At 45.8% G+C, this 18892-nt stretch overlaps 1 protein-coding gene across 1 annotated transcript in view; it reads right to left on the reverse strand.

The window, feature by feature from the left end:
• Positions 1 to 759: 759 nt before the first annotated feature.
• The window catches only part of KIF24 (kinesin family member 24), a 30224-nt gene continuing 12091 nt past the window's right edge, over positions 760 to 18892 (reverse strand). Inside the window, exons 4-13 of the mRNA XM_071581715.1 lie at positions 18653 to 18750; positions 17190 to 17405; positions 15333 to 15420; positions 13351 to 13472; positions 11693 to 11798; positions 8279 to 8350; positions 7546 to 7655; positions 4276 to 6654; positions 3271 to 3364; positions 760 to 1108 (exon numbers count right to left, since the gene is read on the reverse strand). Of these exons, the coding sequence (XP_071437816.1) occupies positions 968 to 1108; positions 3271 to 3364; positions 4276 to 6654; positions 7546 to 7655; positions 8279 to 8350; positions 11693 to 11798; positions 13351 to 13472; positions 15333 to 15420; positions 17190 to 17405; positions 18653 to 18750 (3426 nt within the window). The 3' untranslated portion in view covers positions 760 to 967. The remainder of the gene's footprint in view (positions 1109 to 3270; positions 3365 to 4275; positions 6655 to 7545; positions 7656 to 8278; positions 8351 to 11692; positions 11799 to 13350; positions 13473 to 15332; positions 15421 to 17189; positions 17406 to 18652; positions 18751 to 18892) is intronic.

An 18892-nucleotide genomic window follows, 5' to 3' on the forward strand; every position in this document is an offset into this window, starting at 1 on the left:
GCATTATGAGGAGACACAGATGGATGAATGTGTTGTGACAGCCCTAACTCTGGAGTTGGGCTCCAGTGTTGTCACACAGTGTTGTCAGCAAGTGTTTCAAGGTCACCTGTGCCCTCAGCAAGGGACTTGATCTGTGGTTCAGATGTGCTGCTGCATGTGTAGCACCAGAGCTGCTGCCCAGCCCCAGCAGTTCCTGACTCAAGTACCAATTTCACAACACAGTGATCAGCAGCTGGTGGGGGCCCAGAGCCAGCCCTGCTGTTCCTGTGACAAACAGCCCTGTGTGCCCGAGGGGCAGTGCAGGGTGTGCAGGGGCCAGGTGTGTGCAGCAGGTAGAGCTGTTGGCCTCTCACTCTGGGCAGCAGCACGAGACCCACACGCTTATTAACAGACCAGATGAATCTCTGGTGCAAAGTCCCTGCTAAACCACCCGTTACCCATGGCCTAAACCACATCTTCAAGGAGCAACAACAGGCTTCCTTCTTCAGACACTGAGCACTTCTTGCCCTGCCTTGACTTCCAGATTACTAAGCAGGTCTGGCAGTGTTGGTATAACAATCCCTGGCTCCTGTTTGCAAACACTTTCCTGGGAAGCTTTTGAGCATTTCTGTCCAGGTTGTTTTCCCTTCCACCCCCCCTCTTCTCAGCAATGCTGAAGTGCCTTTAACACATGAGAAGCTGCTGAGATACATGAACAGGACTGCCTGCTGCTTGGTGAGATATTTAAAGACTGCTGAATTGTTAAGAACGTGGCTCACAGGTATTAATGAAATACAAAGCTTGTGGTGCCAATTAGTCATCTCTCATTTACTCAGAATTCTCTCTGTCCTTATATGAAGTACACACTTATCACACACATCAAACCAAAAGCTATCCCCTACCACCCACACTCTGCAGCACCAAGTGCAGCAAAGTGCTGGCTGGTGTTTCCTGAAGCAGCTCCAGTGCATGTGGAAGCAAAGAAGGTCTAAACTGGTGGGGGTGGTTGTGGTGACGTGTCAGTGCCAGGAGGGGCCAAACAGAGCTGGAGCTGGTCTCGCATTGTTTGGATGCACTTTGACTTTAGTACCAAGATTTCATCCAGCATGGTCATGAAATTCTGAAAATCCTGGTGAGGAGGCAAAAGGACAGTTTAGGGAACAGCCGCAGCAGGCTGGAGAAAATCAGCATGTTTTTTGCACTGCAGCAGTTTGGTTATTTTGTATGTTTTCCAATATGCAGTCTAGGAGATTAAATCAACGTTTCCTTATTAAAGTCCCAGCCCTCACAGACAAAGGTCATTGTTTCTAAGTGCTGAGGTTCACTGACTCTGGTGGTTTTATCTGTTGGTGAAATTACAGCTAATACATTCAACGGCTTAAAAATAAAAACATATGAAACACCTTGTCACTCTTCACTGGTTGGCTTTTCAAAGGTTTGGTACAGGGACTGGTCACCCAGTGTTACAATCCACTGAACACTGTTCCTGACACCTCTCATGTTGGATTTGGCAATCAGGAAAACAAGTGGTGAGTTGGGCCACTCATGGGCTCAGGTGTAACAGCCCAGTCCTGGGAGATGTGAGGGGTTTATTTCACATCAGGTCACAGGGCCAGTCCAGCTCCTGCAGGGCTGCATGTCTGACATGAGCAATACCAGCACTGAGCACAGTCCTGGCCAAGGGGAACTTCACCTGCCACGTGGATAAAAGGCAACATGAAACTGTGATTAACACTGGAACAGAGACAGCTATTTTTAAGTAGGGCTTGTATGAATAAGGGAGCACTCGGATTTGCTCTGCTCTCCAGCTGTGAGGGTTTGGTCCCTCTGGTCACAGGTCAGTGCCTGAGAAGCTGGGAGGTGTCAGCATCCCCAGGGCTGGGAAATGCAGCTGCTGTGCATGGAAATCAATCACTTAAAAGCTGATCTGGCAGCACTCCAGCTATTTCCTGTACTGTATCTCTGTCTCACAGGGACATCAGAACAGTCATGAAGACCAGCCCAGATGCTGAGGAGTATTTTTTTAAGCACTTTAAATACTGCTTTGTTCAGTGTGTGACTGGTCTTGGCCTGAGTCTCTCCAAAGTTTCATGGCTGGGGAAGTTGAAACCATCTGAAAATGGAATGAGAGAAGCTGATACAGGAAGCCCAAGCTGATTTCATTACCCAAATAAAAAGGTCATGCTGTGAAATAACACTACACTGATGGAAGACTTGGTAAGCTTGTCATAATCCTGCTAGCCAGAAAATAACTGCTTGCTGCAAGGGCCAGAGAACCTGTGTCCAGTGACCAACTGATTTAGGAAGAACAATCTCAAAAGATTAAAAAACAAAAAAAAGTAAAAGATTGCTTTGTATCACTCCATTGTCTGCCACAAAACTAACAGAGTTTATGGCTCCTGTGCTGCTTTGTGAACTTCTGCCTGTTATCTGTAACACAGCACATGCAGCTGGAAATCACAGTGAAAAGCCACATGGTGGCTCCACTCCAAAATCCCTGAGGGAAGAGTCTGTGCACTGCAGATCTGACCTGTGATAGGGATTGAAATGGTGTGGTCGTGTAATGCAGCAATGGAGCCTGGATTTACTGATAAGGTGAGGCAGGAGTTCTCACTGGGAACTGATCAGTCTGAGTGAGAGATATCTGAGACTTGTCCCACAGCTGTACCAGGGATCTGTGGGGATCAGGAGAAACACAGAACTGGGACTGCAGCGAGGCCACACAGTGCCAGTCTCTAGGGCCAGCACACACCAGTGTCATCTGAGACAAGGACAAGCCAAGAAACACACGAGTGACAAGAGCCAAGAGCCTGTGAGGGCACAGGCCACAATGCTCAGAGCTCTGCAGTGAGTGGGGCTGGGGTCATTGGTGCATCTGCAGGGTGGTGGGCAAAGGGGCTCCCAGCAGGAAGACCTACATGCCACCAGTGTCACGCTTTGGGGGTGTGCTGTGCTCTGTGGCATTGACGTCCTTGCTCCAGCCTGCAGGGAGGAAAACATCCCAGGGACAGACACCCTGTCTGACACAATCTGGTACCCGTGACACAGGAAGGCTCTCTGGTAAGTGACAAAGGGTTCAGGCTGGCCCATGAGCCTCCTGCTCCGTCAGGGACTCTGGCATGGACACAACAGGCACTGAACAGGAGAGGCCTCTCTAAGGACACAGACAGGCATTGGGGAACGAGAGGGAGAACAGATGAGGAACATCACAACACTGACCCAAATTAACAGTCTCTAAGATTAATTTATGCAGGTTCAACAGGGACCCAAATCAGCATCTGAAACACTTACCATTGTTGACATCTGATTTATCAAGCACTCCTCCTTGAAGCACAGGCATGCCATTTCATCCAGCTGCTCCTGATGGGCATGAATTACAGCCTGTCTGATTAACAAAACATACACCTCGGGTTACACAGCCTGCTGCACTTCTTGTAATTACTGCTGGCCTCAATAAACCTTCAAGAAGGAGAAGTACCCCAGAGGAAGCCTGGCTATCCTGTGTCCCTGGCACTCAGGAAGCACCAGCGCTCCTTGAGGTGCAAAGGGATGCACTTAACTTGGGGTTAAGGGTGACCTGGGTGACTGAGGGTTGCTCACAGAGCAGTGACCACAGCCCCTCATTAGCACAGGGGCACATACTGCTTTTTACCATAGTGAAATCAAGAAGAAAAACAACTGACTAATTAATTGGTGAAATGGTTTACAACCATGAGGCTGTAAGTAATTTTGGTGAAAAACTGGCAGAGCAGGAAGGCAGTGCTGCTGTTGGTTCTTCTGAGCAAGTTTCACTGATAAACAATGTATGTTCAGTCACACGAATGCAGTCAGTCCCTGGGAGCTGACAGGGGCAGCTCAGAGTACTTGGAAGCTTTACATTTCCATCCTCAGTGCCTGCCCAGCTGCTCTAGCTGCTTTTCTTTCCATAGGGATGGAACAGCTAGGACCTGATTCTCGATGGGAGGCTTTGATATATTTTAGGTACTTTACAGCTTATAGGAAGCCAAGTAATTACTGAGAACTGAGTTTGTATTACAATATTTATTCCTCTAGCACTACCCTAGAAGCTCTAATAGAGTAATTGGCTTCCTGTGAGACTTTAAAATATCACTAAGTAACAAGCAATCATATATTTAGAAGATATGGACTAAAAATAATTGTTAATATTATTAAATAATTATTTAATAGAAGATTACCCTTTGGTTTTTAAAGTACACATGAGCACGGCATGCAAATAAAGGCAATGTGTCACATTTGTAAGCTTCATTACAAACTCCGGTGATGAGCAAGACTTACTGTGCCTTTTCTAGGACTTCCCTCTGCCACTTCTCCATCACTGATGTAGCACTCTCAGAGCTGCTGCTGCTGGACATGCCAGAGGGGCTGTTTGCATTTGCTATTGGCTTGTTATCTTTGGTTGCAAGTCCTGCATCTGCGACAAAAGTCTCTTGTGTAAAAATTTTCTGCATTAAGCTGGTTTTTAGCAATGCTGTCTCCTCACTGCTGAACGATGCCTTGGCAGGGTCTTCAGAATGGGTGAGGCCCTCACTCCTCGGTCCTGACTGGGGCTGCAGCAGCAGGCTGCTCTCCTGAAAGGGGGGCTGGGCTGCACAGTCCGTGTGTCCCACGCTGAGACAGCGCATTGCATCCAAAAAACAGCTCTTTTTGGGCGTTTCAGCATTTATTTCCTCAGCCACTGGCTCAACACTGGGTCCTTGACTTGAGTTAGACTTTCCTGAATTACCAGCACCATCTCTAGTGTCAGCACCACACTGTCTGCTACCGGCGTGTTCCCTGTACACGGAGTCACTGCGGGACACGCTGCCCTCGCCGTCTGTGCTGGGGCCCAGGGGAGCAGCTGTGGGTGTCTCTGTGGGGTCAGGCCCAGCAAACGAGCCGTGTCTGACTCCCTGCGCGGCTGAGCCCGAGCCCAGGCGGCAGCGGCAGCGCGGGGAGTGCGGCAGGGCGCGATGCGTCCCCTCGCGGCGGAGCTGCTCCCCCAGCTCCAGCATGCTGTCCGTCAGGGCTCTGCTCCTCGTGCACTGCCAGCCCTCCTCCTGGGCACTGCCCCGCGCCTGCTGCGCACAGAGGGGCTGCTCAGGGTTGCCAGGCACCTCCTCTGTGTCAGCCGTGTCCTCACAGTCAGGAGGGAACGCCAGGCCAGGGGCCATTAACTTGGAAGGGAACTCTGAGGAACAGCTGGAAGATACACACTGGTTAACTCCATCTTTTCGAGCTTTCCCTTTTACACCTCCCGCAAGGGCAGCCTGTTTGTCCAGAGTGGGCTCTTCTTTCTCCTCATGCTGCAGGTCAATCTCTTTGCACTCTGGAGTTCCTGGTTTCAGTACAGGGGATACATACTGGTTTGAAGTATCCTTCTCTGGAGTCAAGGTGGCTTCACTGGAGTAAACGAGACCGTAAACGTGTTGGGATTTGTACTCTTTGTGATCAGTTGCAAAATCCTTGACAGGTTTGCAGCTACAAGCAGCATCTTCCTGCAGGCAGTACGGTTTTTCTGCAGTATTGCTTGAGGAAGACTCAATAGCTAAGTCATAGTTCCATTCTGCTGGGGTTTTGCTGCAGCCTGCATTTTTAATGGATTCCCCTGCCTTTGGGCTGCCCTCAGTACAATCCCAGCTGTCATCCAGATCATGCTCTTGCATGGGTATCACGTATTTAAAAAATAAATCCTGTCGCTTTTGGCTTTTTTGCTCTTCTTCAGTTCCTTGTTCTCTTTCATGAAGGAAAAATGAATGTTGACTGCATTTGTTGGTGTTTCCTCTTTTCACGCTCTTTTGGCTACAGACAGGTGAGAAAGAATCTTCACTGAAATCACTGTCATCCAGATCCTCCCCCTGCACCCCCTCTTTGCTCTGCATTTCTGTGGGAGTGAGGCTCAGCTCCCGCTTCACTTGAATCTCCTCAGGCTTGTACTGCATTAAAAACCTCTCCAGGGGTTGATAGGTCAATTTTTGTTGTAGAATAGGTGGCTGCTGAAACTGCTGGTGATAAAGACGTAAATGCTCCTCCCTTTCCTTCTGAAATGGAGGCAGATATGTCCAGGGCTCAACACATTGCTTAGCAAAAGTATTTCCCCATTCCTGTCTGCTGCCAGAGGGCAGATTTCCATCTCCAAAGGAAATATCATCTCTAGAAACAAGCTGTTTCTGAACTGGTTGCACTGTCTGGACTTTCAGGCACTGGACAGGTGATTGGTCCTGTTTACACTTGTCTCTCTGGTCACTCTCTCTTGTTTCTGCCATGGCAGCACTTTTGAGGATGAAATCCTTCACAGGGGGGCTCTTTTCAGAGTCAGGGTATAGATCATCAGCATTCTTCTTCAGGGAAGGTGCTGTCTGTAGGACTCCCTTAATTGGGCTGGTGTGCTGGAAGCACAGAGTGCTGCTGATTCCTTTGTAGGCAAGTCCCTTGCTGATTCCCCTGGGCGTAGAGGTAAGAGGGACACCAGGTGACTGCAGTGCTGCAGGATATACCTTTGTTTTTGTAGCACTTGAGGGATGCTGTAGGCCTAGCTTCACTTTCTTTGGAGAGCTCTTTTCCCCAGGTGGCAAAGAGAGAGTGGTCTGGACACGTTTTGGAGATACATTTCCAGCTCTGCGACGTCTGTTTGTAACAGGGGTAGAACATTTAATCCCTTTCTTCAGCTCTTTGACCCTGTAAAAGAGGATGGATTTAGAAGATGTCGTGTGCAGATAAGTAACAGTGTCTTCAGAACAAACTAATGCTAAAGCTAAATACTGAATTCTACATCATGGTTTGTTTTGGGATAGTGATCTCAAAACCCCTCTGCCAAAATGCCAGAACTGCTGGAAAGGTCAATAGCAGCTTTGTTAAGTGCTTCCTTGAACAGTGAACACGTCAAGTGAGTGGAAATGGCCTCAGTTTCAGTGCAAGGGGTGGCATTTCCATGTGTTACTGTGCAGCAGCAGGAGCTGGTACTCTCCACAGCAGATCAGAGTTCTACAAGGCACTGAGTAGGTCTTTTGGAGTAGTTGCAGTGGGGCTCAGGTCTGATGATGTGCACAGGGCTACACTGCTCCTGGACCAGACTCACCAGCGAAGCTGTGAGGAGTTCATCCCCTGGTATCACCCTCCTCCCTGTCAGCCTGCCCTTCTGCAGCTCCCTTTGCTCCTCTTGGCCTTCAGCCCTCTCTTGTCCTTCTAAAACCCGTCTGGCACAGCCTGTCATTTATCTCCTCCTGTGCAGGAGGGGAGGGGAGGGGCTTGCACACGGTCTAAGTAGAATTACACTGCAAAGCTAGACCAAAATTTTGATTACTGAGGTCAGTAATCCTGATCATAGGGGCACACAGTGGTATTTTCATCACTGAAAGCAGCCATCAGAAAGGACTTACAAGACACAGAAAATTCTAAGATCCCATACAGGGGTTGGGATAGGTAAGGATTTTATTTGCATTGTGAAAATTGCACTTCTTGCCTAAATCACTATTTTCAGTACAACCAAAGTAAAATATAACCACAAACACCATACATTATTTTTTCCTTGGTGTTTTTCACCTGGCAAGCCTGACTCTCACCACCTACCTGTCAGCGTATCGTAGCGTGTTCAGGGTATGCTCTGTAGCTAAATGGCTCGGTGACACATTGGCTATCATACATGTCTTGGAATTGCCAATGAAGGAATCCTTTAGCACCTAGGATTTGAAGGGAAAAAAATGGATTCTTAGCAGATCATGTTCCTTGTACATCCTGTAAATTACCAATGTGTGCAGAAAAAAATTAACATTAGTTACTATCTCTTTTTTTTCTTTTTTGTTAAATGTAGTCCTTTTGTATCCATTTGGCATTGTTTGTTTCCAGTTTAAAATGATTCAGAGCGTTAAGCAGGGCCCTGAACAAGGCCTTGCACCAGGTGCCACAAGGGTGCCTGTATGTTTTGAGAAATACAGCAGGTGGTGCAACCAGAGTGGACAAATGTTGGTGCTAGCTCCCAGGACTGCTACTGCACAGAGGATGCAGAATTGGTGGCAGACTGGGTAGAAATGGATGGTAACTCTGAATTAGCCTGGAAAGTAGTGTCTGGGTTGTTTGGTTTTAGCTTTTTGGTTTGTTTCTTTAAACATGTATTTTAAACATGCCAGTCCCCAACACTGGCAGGCAGAAACTGGCAGTTGGCCTTAATTCTGTGATTACCTTTAAAACTAAAGTCTGCAAAAGTTGTGCTTTTCCTCTTTTCCTCAAGAGTTTAACAGCAGTAAATGAATTGCAGCACTTATTTATTTATTTGCCTCTCCTCTTGCCTTTCTGCTGGTTTTACCTGAGTCAGTTTGCTCTGCCGGAAGGGAGTGTGTGCGTGTTCCTGATCCAGCGCCCGAATGCATTCCTTCAGCTGCCAAAACACAAACCAGATCAGAAGGGAAAGATGAATCAGTCACGAACTGAACTGCATCAAACATGACCTACCAATGCCCTGTGTCACCTTTGATACCTGTGCCCCACGCAAGGTCATTTTGCAGCAGGAACAGGCACAGCCAGCCCTGCCTGGGGGTCCGGGGGCTGCACCAGACCCAACAACGTGGGTAAATACACACGTGTAGCACACACAGAGCGCCACACAGTAACTGGGAGCACACACAGAGCCCCACACTGCAACTGGGAGCACACACAGAGCGCCACACAGTAACTGGGAGCACACACAGAGCGCCACACAGTAACTGGGAGCACACACAGAGCGCCACACAGTAACTGGGAGCACACACAGAGCGCCACACAGTAACTGGGAGCACACACAGAGCGCCACACAGTAACTGGGAGCACACACAGAGCGCCACACAGTAACTGGGAGCACACACAGAGCCCCACACGGCCTGCACTGTGACTGGGAGCACACACAGAGCCCCACACTGTAACTGGGAGCACACACAGAGCCCCACACAGTAACTGGGAGCACACACAGAGCCCCACACGGCCTGCACTGTGACAGGGAGCACACACAGAGCCCCACACTGTAACTGGGAGCACACACAGAGCCCCACACAGTAACTGGGAGCACACACAGAGCCCCACACGGCCTGCACTGTGACAGGGAGCACACACAGAGCCCCACACTGTAACTGGGAGCACACACAGAGCGCCACACAGTAACTGGGAGCACACACAGAGCCCCACGCTGTAACTGGGAGCACACACAGACCGCCACACAGTAACTGGGAGCACACACAGAGCCCCACGCTGTAACTGGGAGCACACACAGAGCGCCACACAGTAACTGGGAGCACACACAGAGCGCCACACAGTAACTGGGAGCACACACAGAGCCCCACACGGCCTGCACTATGACAGGGAGCACACACAGAGCCCCAAACTGTGACTGGGAGCACACACAGAGCCCCAAACTGTGACTGGGAGCACACGCAGAGCCCCAAACTGTAACTGGGAGCACACACAGAGCCCCACATGGCCTGCACTGTGACTGGGAGCACAGACAGAGCCCCGCACTCATTGCCTGCACTGTGACTAGGAGCACACACAGAGCCCCAAACTGTAACTGGGAGCAAACACAGAGCCCCACACAGCAACTGGGAGCACACACAGAGCCCCACACGGCCTGCACTGTGACTGGGCAGTCTGAGCCAGGCTGGGGGGCCCAGAGCCAAGCTCTCCCAGCTACATCTCTGACACATTCTTTCTTCTGCAGATATAGAATCACAGAATCATAGAATTGTTTGGGTTGGAAAAGACCTCCGAGATCATCAAGTCCAACCCTTGGTGCAACTCCAGTCCCTTTACCAGATCATGGCACTCAGTGCCATGTCCAATCTCAGTTTAAAATCTCCAGGGGTGGTGAGATACAGCTACCACGCACTCACTATAGCCAGCAATGAGCAGCTAGCTACACTCATGCCTGTCACAGAGCTCATTAGCTCTTATTATTTTTAATAACCACCAACAGAAGTAGACTATGGTCTTGATGAAATATCCCTTGACTGAGCACAGGAACAGACTGCTGAGGGAGCTCCTCTGAAGACATCCAAAGCCCACCAGGGCGTGCTTCTGTGTCAGCTGCTCTGGTTGACCCTGCCTTGGCAGGGGGTGGGACTGGATGATCTGCAGAGGTCCCTTCCAACCCTGACAGTTCTGCAGTTCTGTGATATATTATCAGCTTTGTAAGAAGATGTCATGTTCAAACTGAAAGATGTGTACTTCCCTGGAATAGGCACAAGAGCATCACACTACCAAGCCTGGATGCTCTCCAAAACTGGCAGAAATGGACTGTATAACCACGAGACATGGGCTTTAGAGCAAATAGGGAAGGAAAAATAAGCAGATTACAGTACTGTCATGGTGATGCTAGCATGAATGATTTACAGCCTAACTACATTCTACAGACTCCCACTTAGAATTACTTATTCTCACTTTTACAGCATTTTATTAAAAACTGCACCTGTAACATGTAGGCAATCAAACAATTTTTTTTAATTCTGCCTCTCATAGTTGCAGTGTCTGAAAGTCTTCCACTTGCAATTCACGTGAATATTCAGACCAGCAGCAAACTTCAAACCTCAGGTTCTTAAATGCCTGAAGAGAATGTTATTATTGAGGGCAGAGTAGGTTTTACAGGCTGCAGGTCATGTAGGCCTTTTTATGGTTAATTCAGTCACTACTTGTAGACAGCTTGGGTATTTTCTCAGTTTCACACAATACCAAAAATGTACACACTCTGATTTTAAAGTTTCTTTTAAAGGAGTTTCATGAGCTTACACTAAGCCTCATTTCTCAGGAATCAGAGTTGTTTAGGTTGGAGAAGACCTTTAGCGTCAGACTTGTTTCTACTCAGGTCGCAGGTCCCTGTGCCACTCAGTTATTCACCAGCAAGTACTCAGGAAAGCTGAAGTACAGAACCCACTCACCTCACAGGCTGCCTCCCAGTACAAGTGCTGGTATTACCCCACAGGAAAGGCTTCTGTGCAAAAGAACATTTACCTTCTCCAAACAGAGCAAACCGCCTATTTACAGCACACTAAGAGGTCAGTTCTGTGCACTGACTTCTGCATTGCTGTGCATCACCTTCAGCCTGCCTAGAGGAGTCCACAGTCATCACTGAGCTTTGCTTGTTTGCACGAAAGGAGGTGCAAAGCTTTCTCCACAGTTCATACTTACAGCCACCTCTGCTTTCTCTTGGATGGCATTTTTCTGCTCCTTTGTCCCTAACTGTGGGCACTTCATAAAAGACAGTTTGCATTAAGTGTGCATTTCTTCCTGTTCCTTCCTCCCCACACATGAATTGACAGTTTCTGTGCTCTTAAGCATTTCAGTCCTTTATTCCTGATTTGAAAGAGAAGCCTCAGTGCAAGTGGTGAAAATAACTGGCAGGAACAGATGTGATTTTATGAAACAAATATGGCAATTCTGAGCCAGTATTCTTTGAAAGCAGAAAGGACAAAACATTCTATATAAAATATGTGACACTTATTATGCTATCTCTAGCATTTTCCATGCTGTGTTTACCTGGGTGGCTGTAAGAATGGATAAAAAAGACCTTATTTTCATCACAAAATCTCTTCCTTCCTAAATTGTCTTTCAGCCACGAGACAAATTAAACTGGACACACCAGGGTATTTTTCCCCCTCCATGACATACGTCCATATATATTATTCTGTGGTTCATTTTTATCCTAAAACACATGTTAGTAATTAAATAAAAAGCCTTTCCCAGAATGACAGGAGCTTACTGCTAAAAGACTTTGGTTTATTTCTGCTCCTTCCATTTTTGTTTGTCGATCCGAGTCTCTGGCATCAGCTGCCCTTTCACTGCCAGCCAAGTCAATGAATGATATCCTAGAAAAAAAACAAAGTTGCATTTATCTCACAGGCTTTTTCCTCCCTCTTTTTCCTTTTTCTTTTTTTTTTCTTTATTAAACCAGAGGAATGCAACACATGGCACCAGGAGAATGATTAGAAATTATTACTGTTGAACAATGAGAAACATCCACTGGAAATATCCGAGGCACCAAAAAAAGCACAGCAGGAGGAACGTTGTCAGAGCATCTTAACACAAACACAGCCATAGCACAAAGTGTAGTTACGTGTGATGACAGTGCTCCACAGTTTAATGGACAAGTTGTTTAAAGTGCAACGCACTCATCTCTCCAGATAATCAGTGATTGTAGTTTCCTAAGATCACAGTTAAAAGAAATTGTAAGTTTCTGGATTTCTCCTTCCAGGTATAACAGAGGACTGCCATGTTAAATGGGAGCTCAGAACAACATGGACAGAAATTTCCAGGATAGTAAATACACTGAGCTTTCAGCGATCCTTGTCCCTTTCTTCCACAGACCTCCATTACTCCATGTCACATTCCCTAGCTCTGGGTGCCAGCTGCTGAACTGACTGTTGCACTGCATCTTTGTCTTTGCCCTTCCTGTTTTTCTCTAACAGCTCTGACTTCAGTTATAGGCATATCTTTGCACTCTTTCCTCTCTCCAGCTCTACCTCACTTCTAGAGACACACAAAAAATAGCCTTGATACCACACCTACAAAACTCCTGTACTGTTATTTCTAAGCCTGCCTGTTCTGTCTTTTCATCTCTCCACTGCTTGTGGCTCTACCATTTCGCCTTGTATTCAGAACTGGATCCTGGTAAGAAAGGCTCTGTAGTAGCTCTGGAAGGGTGTGCCAGCACAGTTTTGTGACACTGGGCAGTAATACAGACACCTCAGACCTGTTTCTCAGGGTTGCTTAGTCTGGAGAAAAGATGACTGAGAAGAGGCACAATTAGTTTTCGAATACATAAAGTGGAGGCTACAAGAAGAAGCAAACTGCTCTTTCTGTCTGCTGAGATGGCATCAGAGTCACACTCTCAAATTATCAGGGAGGTTTAGATGAGGTACATGGTATGATTCTTCTGGCTAAAGGCAAATACCTGTAAGGGAATCATCTCCACCAGGGTTAGTCACCCCAGACTCCCTTTGTAGTCAATTACAGGACAGAAATGCTTTGAGGAGCAAATGCATCTGACCTAATTTAGGTGGCTCTGCAGAATGACATGAACTGCTTTCCAGAAATGACTATTTCTTTCTGCTGACGTCAAAGGTCGAGCTCTGATGTGGATATGCCCATTGCAGACATCTGCCTTTAGCCAGGTTAAACTCTGAAGATGAGAGGATGGAGCTGATTGCCAAACTCCTTCTCTGGAAACCTGTGCAAACAGTTTTGACAAAACTCACACATATGTGCCTAAAACATTCTCCCTGGGAATAGAGAAAGGACTGTGAAACTTCCCAAAGTCCCTCAGAACTCACATTTGCCCACCAACACCTCCTCTTTGTTTGTCTCTTCCACATCCTTGGGCTTGACATCAGCACTGAGCACTTGCACTTCTTGTCTTACCTTCCAAATGTCCTGTTGGCCATGTCTTTAATTTGAATTTGGATGATGGCATGAGATCGAGAGGAATCCGAGTTGACTCCAGTAGCTCCTGTGCTACGTTCTTTTCCCCCCTTCAAAATCACCTGCAAAACAAGGGGGACAAAATCCAAGCAAATTGTAAATAAAAATGCAGTCTCTCAGGAAGAGACCTTATCCTTCCAAAAGGAGGAATGGTTCATTCCAGCCTCTAAATTTGGTACAAGTCAGAAGTTAGACTGGGCCCCTCCCAATGTTTCTTTCAGATCTTTGTACATGGACTTGCTTGCAGTGACACTACAAGGCTTAGAGAGCACACTGAATAAGAAGGTGTTGCATCACACACTCACCCTGATCTGCAATATACCCAAACTATAAAATCAAATTCTGTCTTTCATTGCTGGCATATTTTTGTAAGACTGTACATGCAACCTAAGAGACTCTTGAGACTATTTGTGCTCTTTTAAAATTTCACATTCTCAGATAGAAGGTGGGTACAATTATCCTGGAAGTTACACAAAACATATAAAGTGCCAAAACCTTTCTAAAGTTCCCTAACAAAAAGTAATTATGACAAATTAAGCAACAAAGTTAAAAGAGCAATTACACCCAATACAACAATAAAATAAGAAAACAAGGAAGAGAAGCAAGGCAGAAGGACAAGGACTCCTTCAAGATAAAGATTTGGAGAATTACTTTTTTGAAAACTTTGAAGGACTGTTGCAGAAAGTCTAGCATTGACTGCAGCAGGGTGTTCATAAAATAGTCATTAATTTTGCTTCTGGTTGTAAGAACAAATTAAAATATTACCTAGAAAAACCAGTATGCTCTCAGTTGACAGACGTGAACTATTCGTGCCAAGCTTTGGATTAGTGCCCAGTGCAGGTGATTTGTGAGTCAAAGCCAACACCAGGGAATTGTGAATAACCAGGGATGTATTCAGGGCTCTTTCCATTTATCTGTTGCAGAATACTCAGAAGCTCAGAGTCAAGCCAGTGACTCTTCTGAGTTCAAATGGGCCTGTGAACAATATCATTTTTTCCCCTCAAGATGTCTGTAAGAATGAAGTAATTTAACAGCTCTCCTGTGTGTGCAATGTGGTAACACAGAAGAATTGTAAATCAACCATATAGCAAATTTGCACTCTGATTTGCAGAAGCATCACCAGCTTGTCCTGAAGTCTGGAGTTAATGGGCCAATGAAGAACAAAATTAAGTGCAATGTAAGTGGACAACACCATGACAATTTTAAAGAGCCAATTACAATATCAGGCACTTGTAATTTTTATTTCCTCATCAAGAAGGGAATTAAACTATCCAAGTCGGGCTAAATAGAAAGCAGATTTAATGAGCTTGCTTCTTGCAGGACAATGCAGAAAATTTGCCAGTGTTCTTTTCAGGCTCAGACAGGTAACGTAGGAAAACTGCAGCCTTGCTTGCAGTGAATGCCAGTTGCTGTTTAAAGACCTCGATTTTACTTGGCAGTTATCACACACCATTTTTAATCCTAATTCCAACAATATCTCAGTCGTAAGAATTTTCTAATTACTGGTTCTAATTTCAAATTTATATTTTTTGTCCCTCATGTCTTTTATATACAAAAATCTAATATCACACTACAAGAATATCACACTACAAGAAAATACGTATCCAGCTTTCAAGGTCCCTTGCTGGGACACTCCTTAATTCCTGAAACAGTGACAGCAGTCTGTATCCTGGCAAGGATCTTCCCTAAGGAATAGCAGCAGAAGAGACATCTGTGACTCAGCTGCTTGCATGTGGCAAACACAAGTCACAGCGACCTAAGAGGCTTCATGAATAAAGGCACTTCCAACTGTGCCCCTTGGAGCTCTGCTGGAACTGCAAACACACAACACACAACTGTGCTACACACCAAGTAACATTCTCTGTAAATGACACAAACCAGGCTGTGGAAGACACAGAATGAATCACAAACACAGAGGGTACCTCCAACAGCTGATCTACAGACTCCACCTGAACCTCCCGCAGTCCAACTATCTGAACCACGTGCTTGCTGTCTTCTCTGGCAAACAGTCTGAAAACAAAGCAAAGCACAAAGGAGATTTCTGAGATCTCAGGCAGCACCAGTGAAAACACACATCAGTGCTGTGACACTGAGAAAAAGCAATCAAAGCTACTGACTGGGGAGAGGCCTTGTTGTCACTGATTTATTTTTGGAGCTGAAGAGGTATTTAATTTATAACAATACCACTGACATTTCACTGCTAAAGAGACATTAGCAATTCATTTCTTCTAGCTCGGGAATATAATAAAGCAGGGAAGTAAATTATCATGTCTACATTTTAGAGTTCCTGTCTCTCTTTAAACTGGATCTCAGGTTCCCTTAGGAAGTTCAGACTATTTTGCTCTGTTCACGTTCTCAAAAATTTTGCACAGGCTGTTGAAGCAACTCCTGTGAACCTCTGCTATAAATCACATGTAAGCATTACAGTATAGAGGCAAAACACAGACATAGAATCATAGAATCGATTGGGTTGGAAAAGACCTCCGAGATCATCAAGTCCAACCCTTGGTCCAACTCCAGTCCCTTTACCAGATCATGGCACTAAGTGCCACATCCAGACATGTTTCTCAAGGCAGGAAGTTTGATTTTCTCCTTCAGTGACATGTAAGTTAGCTAATGCAGAGAATGTAAGCACATTCCTTCTTCCTTAGTTAATCTCCTCCTTACACAGCACCTTACATTACCAGGTCCTTACAGACTGGGAGAAAGGGATCACAAACGCACAGGAATAGGTCTTCCTTTGTGAACATACGGTCACTTCTCAGGCAGAAAGCCTCCTCCTGGAGCCCTCCAGTGGTTTTGAAGGGTAGTGCTTCAAGGCTGCTGAAGCATCCCAGCTGACAGGTAATGTTACTGCAAGGTCACTTTGAAAAGATTTTGCTGTTGATATCTTAACCAACTTATTTTATTTAGAAATTAGACCACAGTGGGGTTTTTTCACACCAAGTATGTGCTGAGGTGTCGTGATTTCCATTCGAAATGGAGCTCCTGTAGGAATACAAGACCATCCAGCTGAGCCTGGGGCTGAGGTGCTGCTCTGAGGTGGCCCCACCTGCAGAGGGTTCTCTGGCTGAGGCGCTGGGCTCAGGTAAGGGTGGCCAGGAGAAGGCGGGCAGGCTCTGCAGGGTCAGGCATGACAAGCGCAGATCAACAGGATCTCCAGAGACTGGAGGGGCAAGAGCCAAACCCCCACAGCCAGAGGTTATGTTTGACCAGGGAAGGACATGGACTCCACAATGGTTGGCACAAGAGAGGTTGCCCATAGGAGCTGTGGATGTGCCATCTCTGGAAGTGTTCAAGTCCAGGTTGGAGGGGGCTCTCACCAATTGGATCCAGTGCAGGGTGTCCTTGCCCCTGACAGGAGGCATGGAACAAGATGATCTTTAAGGTCCTATCCAACCCAAACCAGTCTGTAATTCTATGACAGGAACTTCTGGCCATAGTAAGCTTGTTTCTCTACCCCTGGATGTTCAGCTATTATATTTCTACAGTACAAGTAAAACACCCTGAGCTCATATCTCAGACATAGGTCCTTATTCTTCCTTATTTCTTCCCCAAACAATAAAACCAGGGGCCTCTATCAATGTCACAGTATTCAATGTCAGATCCTGCCTTCCTGCCTAAGTAGCTCCCAGAACAGCCCTAATTAAAGACATAACACTTATTATAAATGTTAATACATTAAATGAAATTGCAAGAACCAGTAACTTCTGAACAGTAACCAACTGATTTGATTCATAAGCATTGGTTTGTAATAAAGCATGTTTTTATTTAAATACCTCTTCCTTCCATTTAGCAGGTCATAAAGCTGTCCACAGTAAATCTCATAAAAACTGATGACAACAAAAAGCTCTTTCCCTGATGGTGATGCCTCCAGGTGCCTGAAGATGTCCTTGGCAGCCAGGGCGTAGAGCCCCGGGTTCCGGTGAGTTCCTATCATGGTGTAGGTCTTGCCAGCGCCAGTCTGCCCGTAGGCAAAGCAGGTGGCATTGCCCCTGTGGAGACAACTCACAGGTTTAGGGTCACATCTGGTTCAGTCAGAACCACTAAATAAGACTCTGCAGTGCTGATATCCATCTGCAGTGGCCACTTAGCAGTGAGGTGTGGTTTGCTGTCCTCCCTGGGAAACTGCACAACACTGGACAGCCACTCCCAAGCACATCCTGTGGAGATCTGATGTGTCACAGAGTGCTTGCTCTCCTCCTTCTTTTCCTTTCCCTGCCCCCCCTAAAAAAGGCTTTTGACCTGGGGAAACATCCTGGCAGATAGTGGGTAAAAATGTAGAGCTGCAGTAAGCACAGTGAACAATTTTTTGACAGCTCAGACTGCAGAATTAGCTTACCATGGTGTGAGATTAGACCAGTGCCAGTGAAGGGGATGCAGCAGGAGGGACAGAAAAATTAGGGGAAACTGAAATAAAAACAGTGTCATCTCTTCTGGTGGCATTACTGCATCAGCTATAATGTGAGTTCTGGCTTTAGTGATTATTACACAGCAAGGTACAAGACTCATCCTCCTTTTTTCCACTTTCATTTTCTCAGGAGGGTGATACTCTCTCTGCTGATGACACTTAGAGGTTTTCAGTAACTGAATACTCCATTTTGTTAATTGTCAGCATCAATGTGCAATCCTTTCCTTCTAAGTCTCAAAAACATAATTATATTCAAGCTCATTGTTTTACATGAAAATAAGATCTCTCATGTAAAGCCACCATCAATTTCCCATTAATCAGGAAGTATGTAATTATGATTAAGCCTCTGAGCAAATATCAATCATTAAAATAAAAATAAATCAAGGTTACTAATAATTTCTATTGCCCTGTGAACTGTACAAATATATGTAAAAATAACTCTTGGCAGTTGCAGGAAAGAGGTAACATTGTTCCTCTATGGGTGACTGTGCTATACCACAGAAAAGCCATTGTTAGAGTGAAGATTGAACTCCAGAAATCCTGGGACACATTTTTGTGTTTTAGGCAGGCCATGGTGTCTCTTGGTTGCACCTCAGGTCCAATTTTACCTTCCTCAGTAATTCAGATTTGTCACCAAGAATGAAGAAACTCTTCCCTAATTTATTTTGTCAAAATTGCAATCAAATATATTCTGAAAGTGGAAGGTTATGTAGCACAGGTGAAATGAATGTATTTTTCAAAAAATGAAAAGCATAAATGAAAATTAAAGCAGTAAATGAAACTGGAAAACAACAAGGCAAACAATAACAAATGTAAGCAGTGCTGCCCTACCCGTTAAAAATGTGCTGAATGAGAGGATGAGCTGTCTTCATATACACATCCTGATTGGTACATGACTCCCCAAAGACTTCATCAAAATAAAAAACATGCTGAAAAATAAAGATGATCTTTACATGCAAAGGAATACATTTTGCTTCCCCTTCAATCCCACTCAGAGGTAAAATTAAATAACAAAGTCTTTCCTGTGGCTTCATATGGGTTTGGATCAGGTACAAAGTGACCTGGCACGTG

This window comes from Pithys albifrons, chromosome Z, assembly GCF_047495875.1.
Source record: "Pithys albifrons albifrons isolate INPA30051 chromosome Z, PitAlb_v1, whole genome shotgun sequence".
NCBI classification, from domain to species: domain Eukaryota; kingdom Metazoa; phylum Chordata; class Aves; order Passeriformes; family Thamnophilidae; genus Pithys; species Pithys albifrons.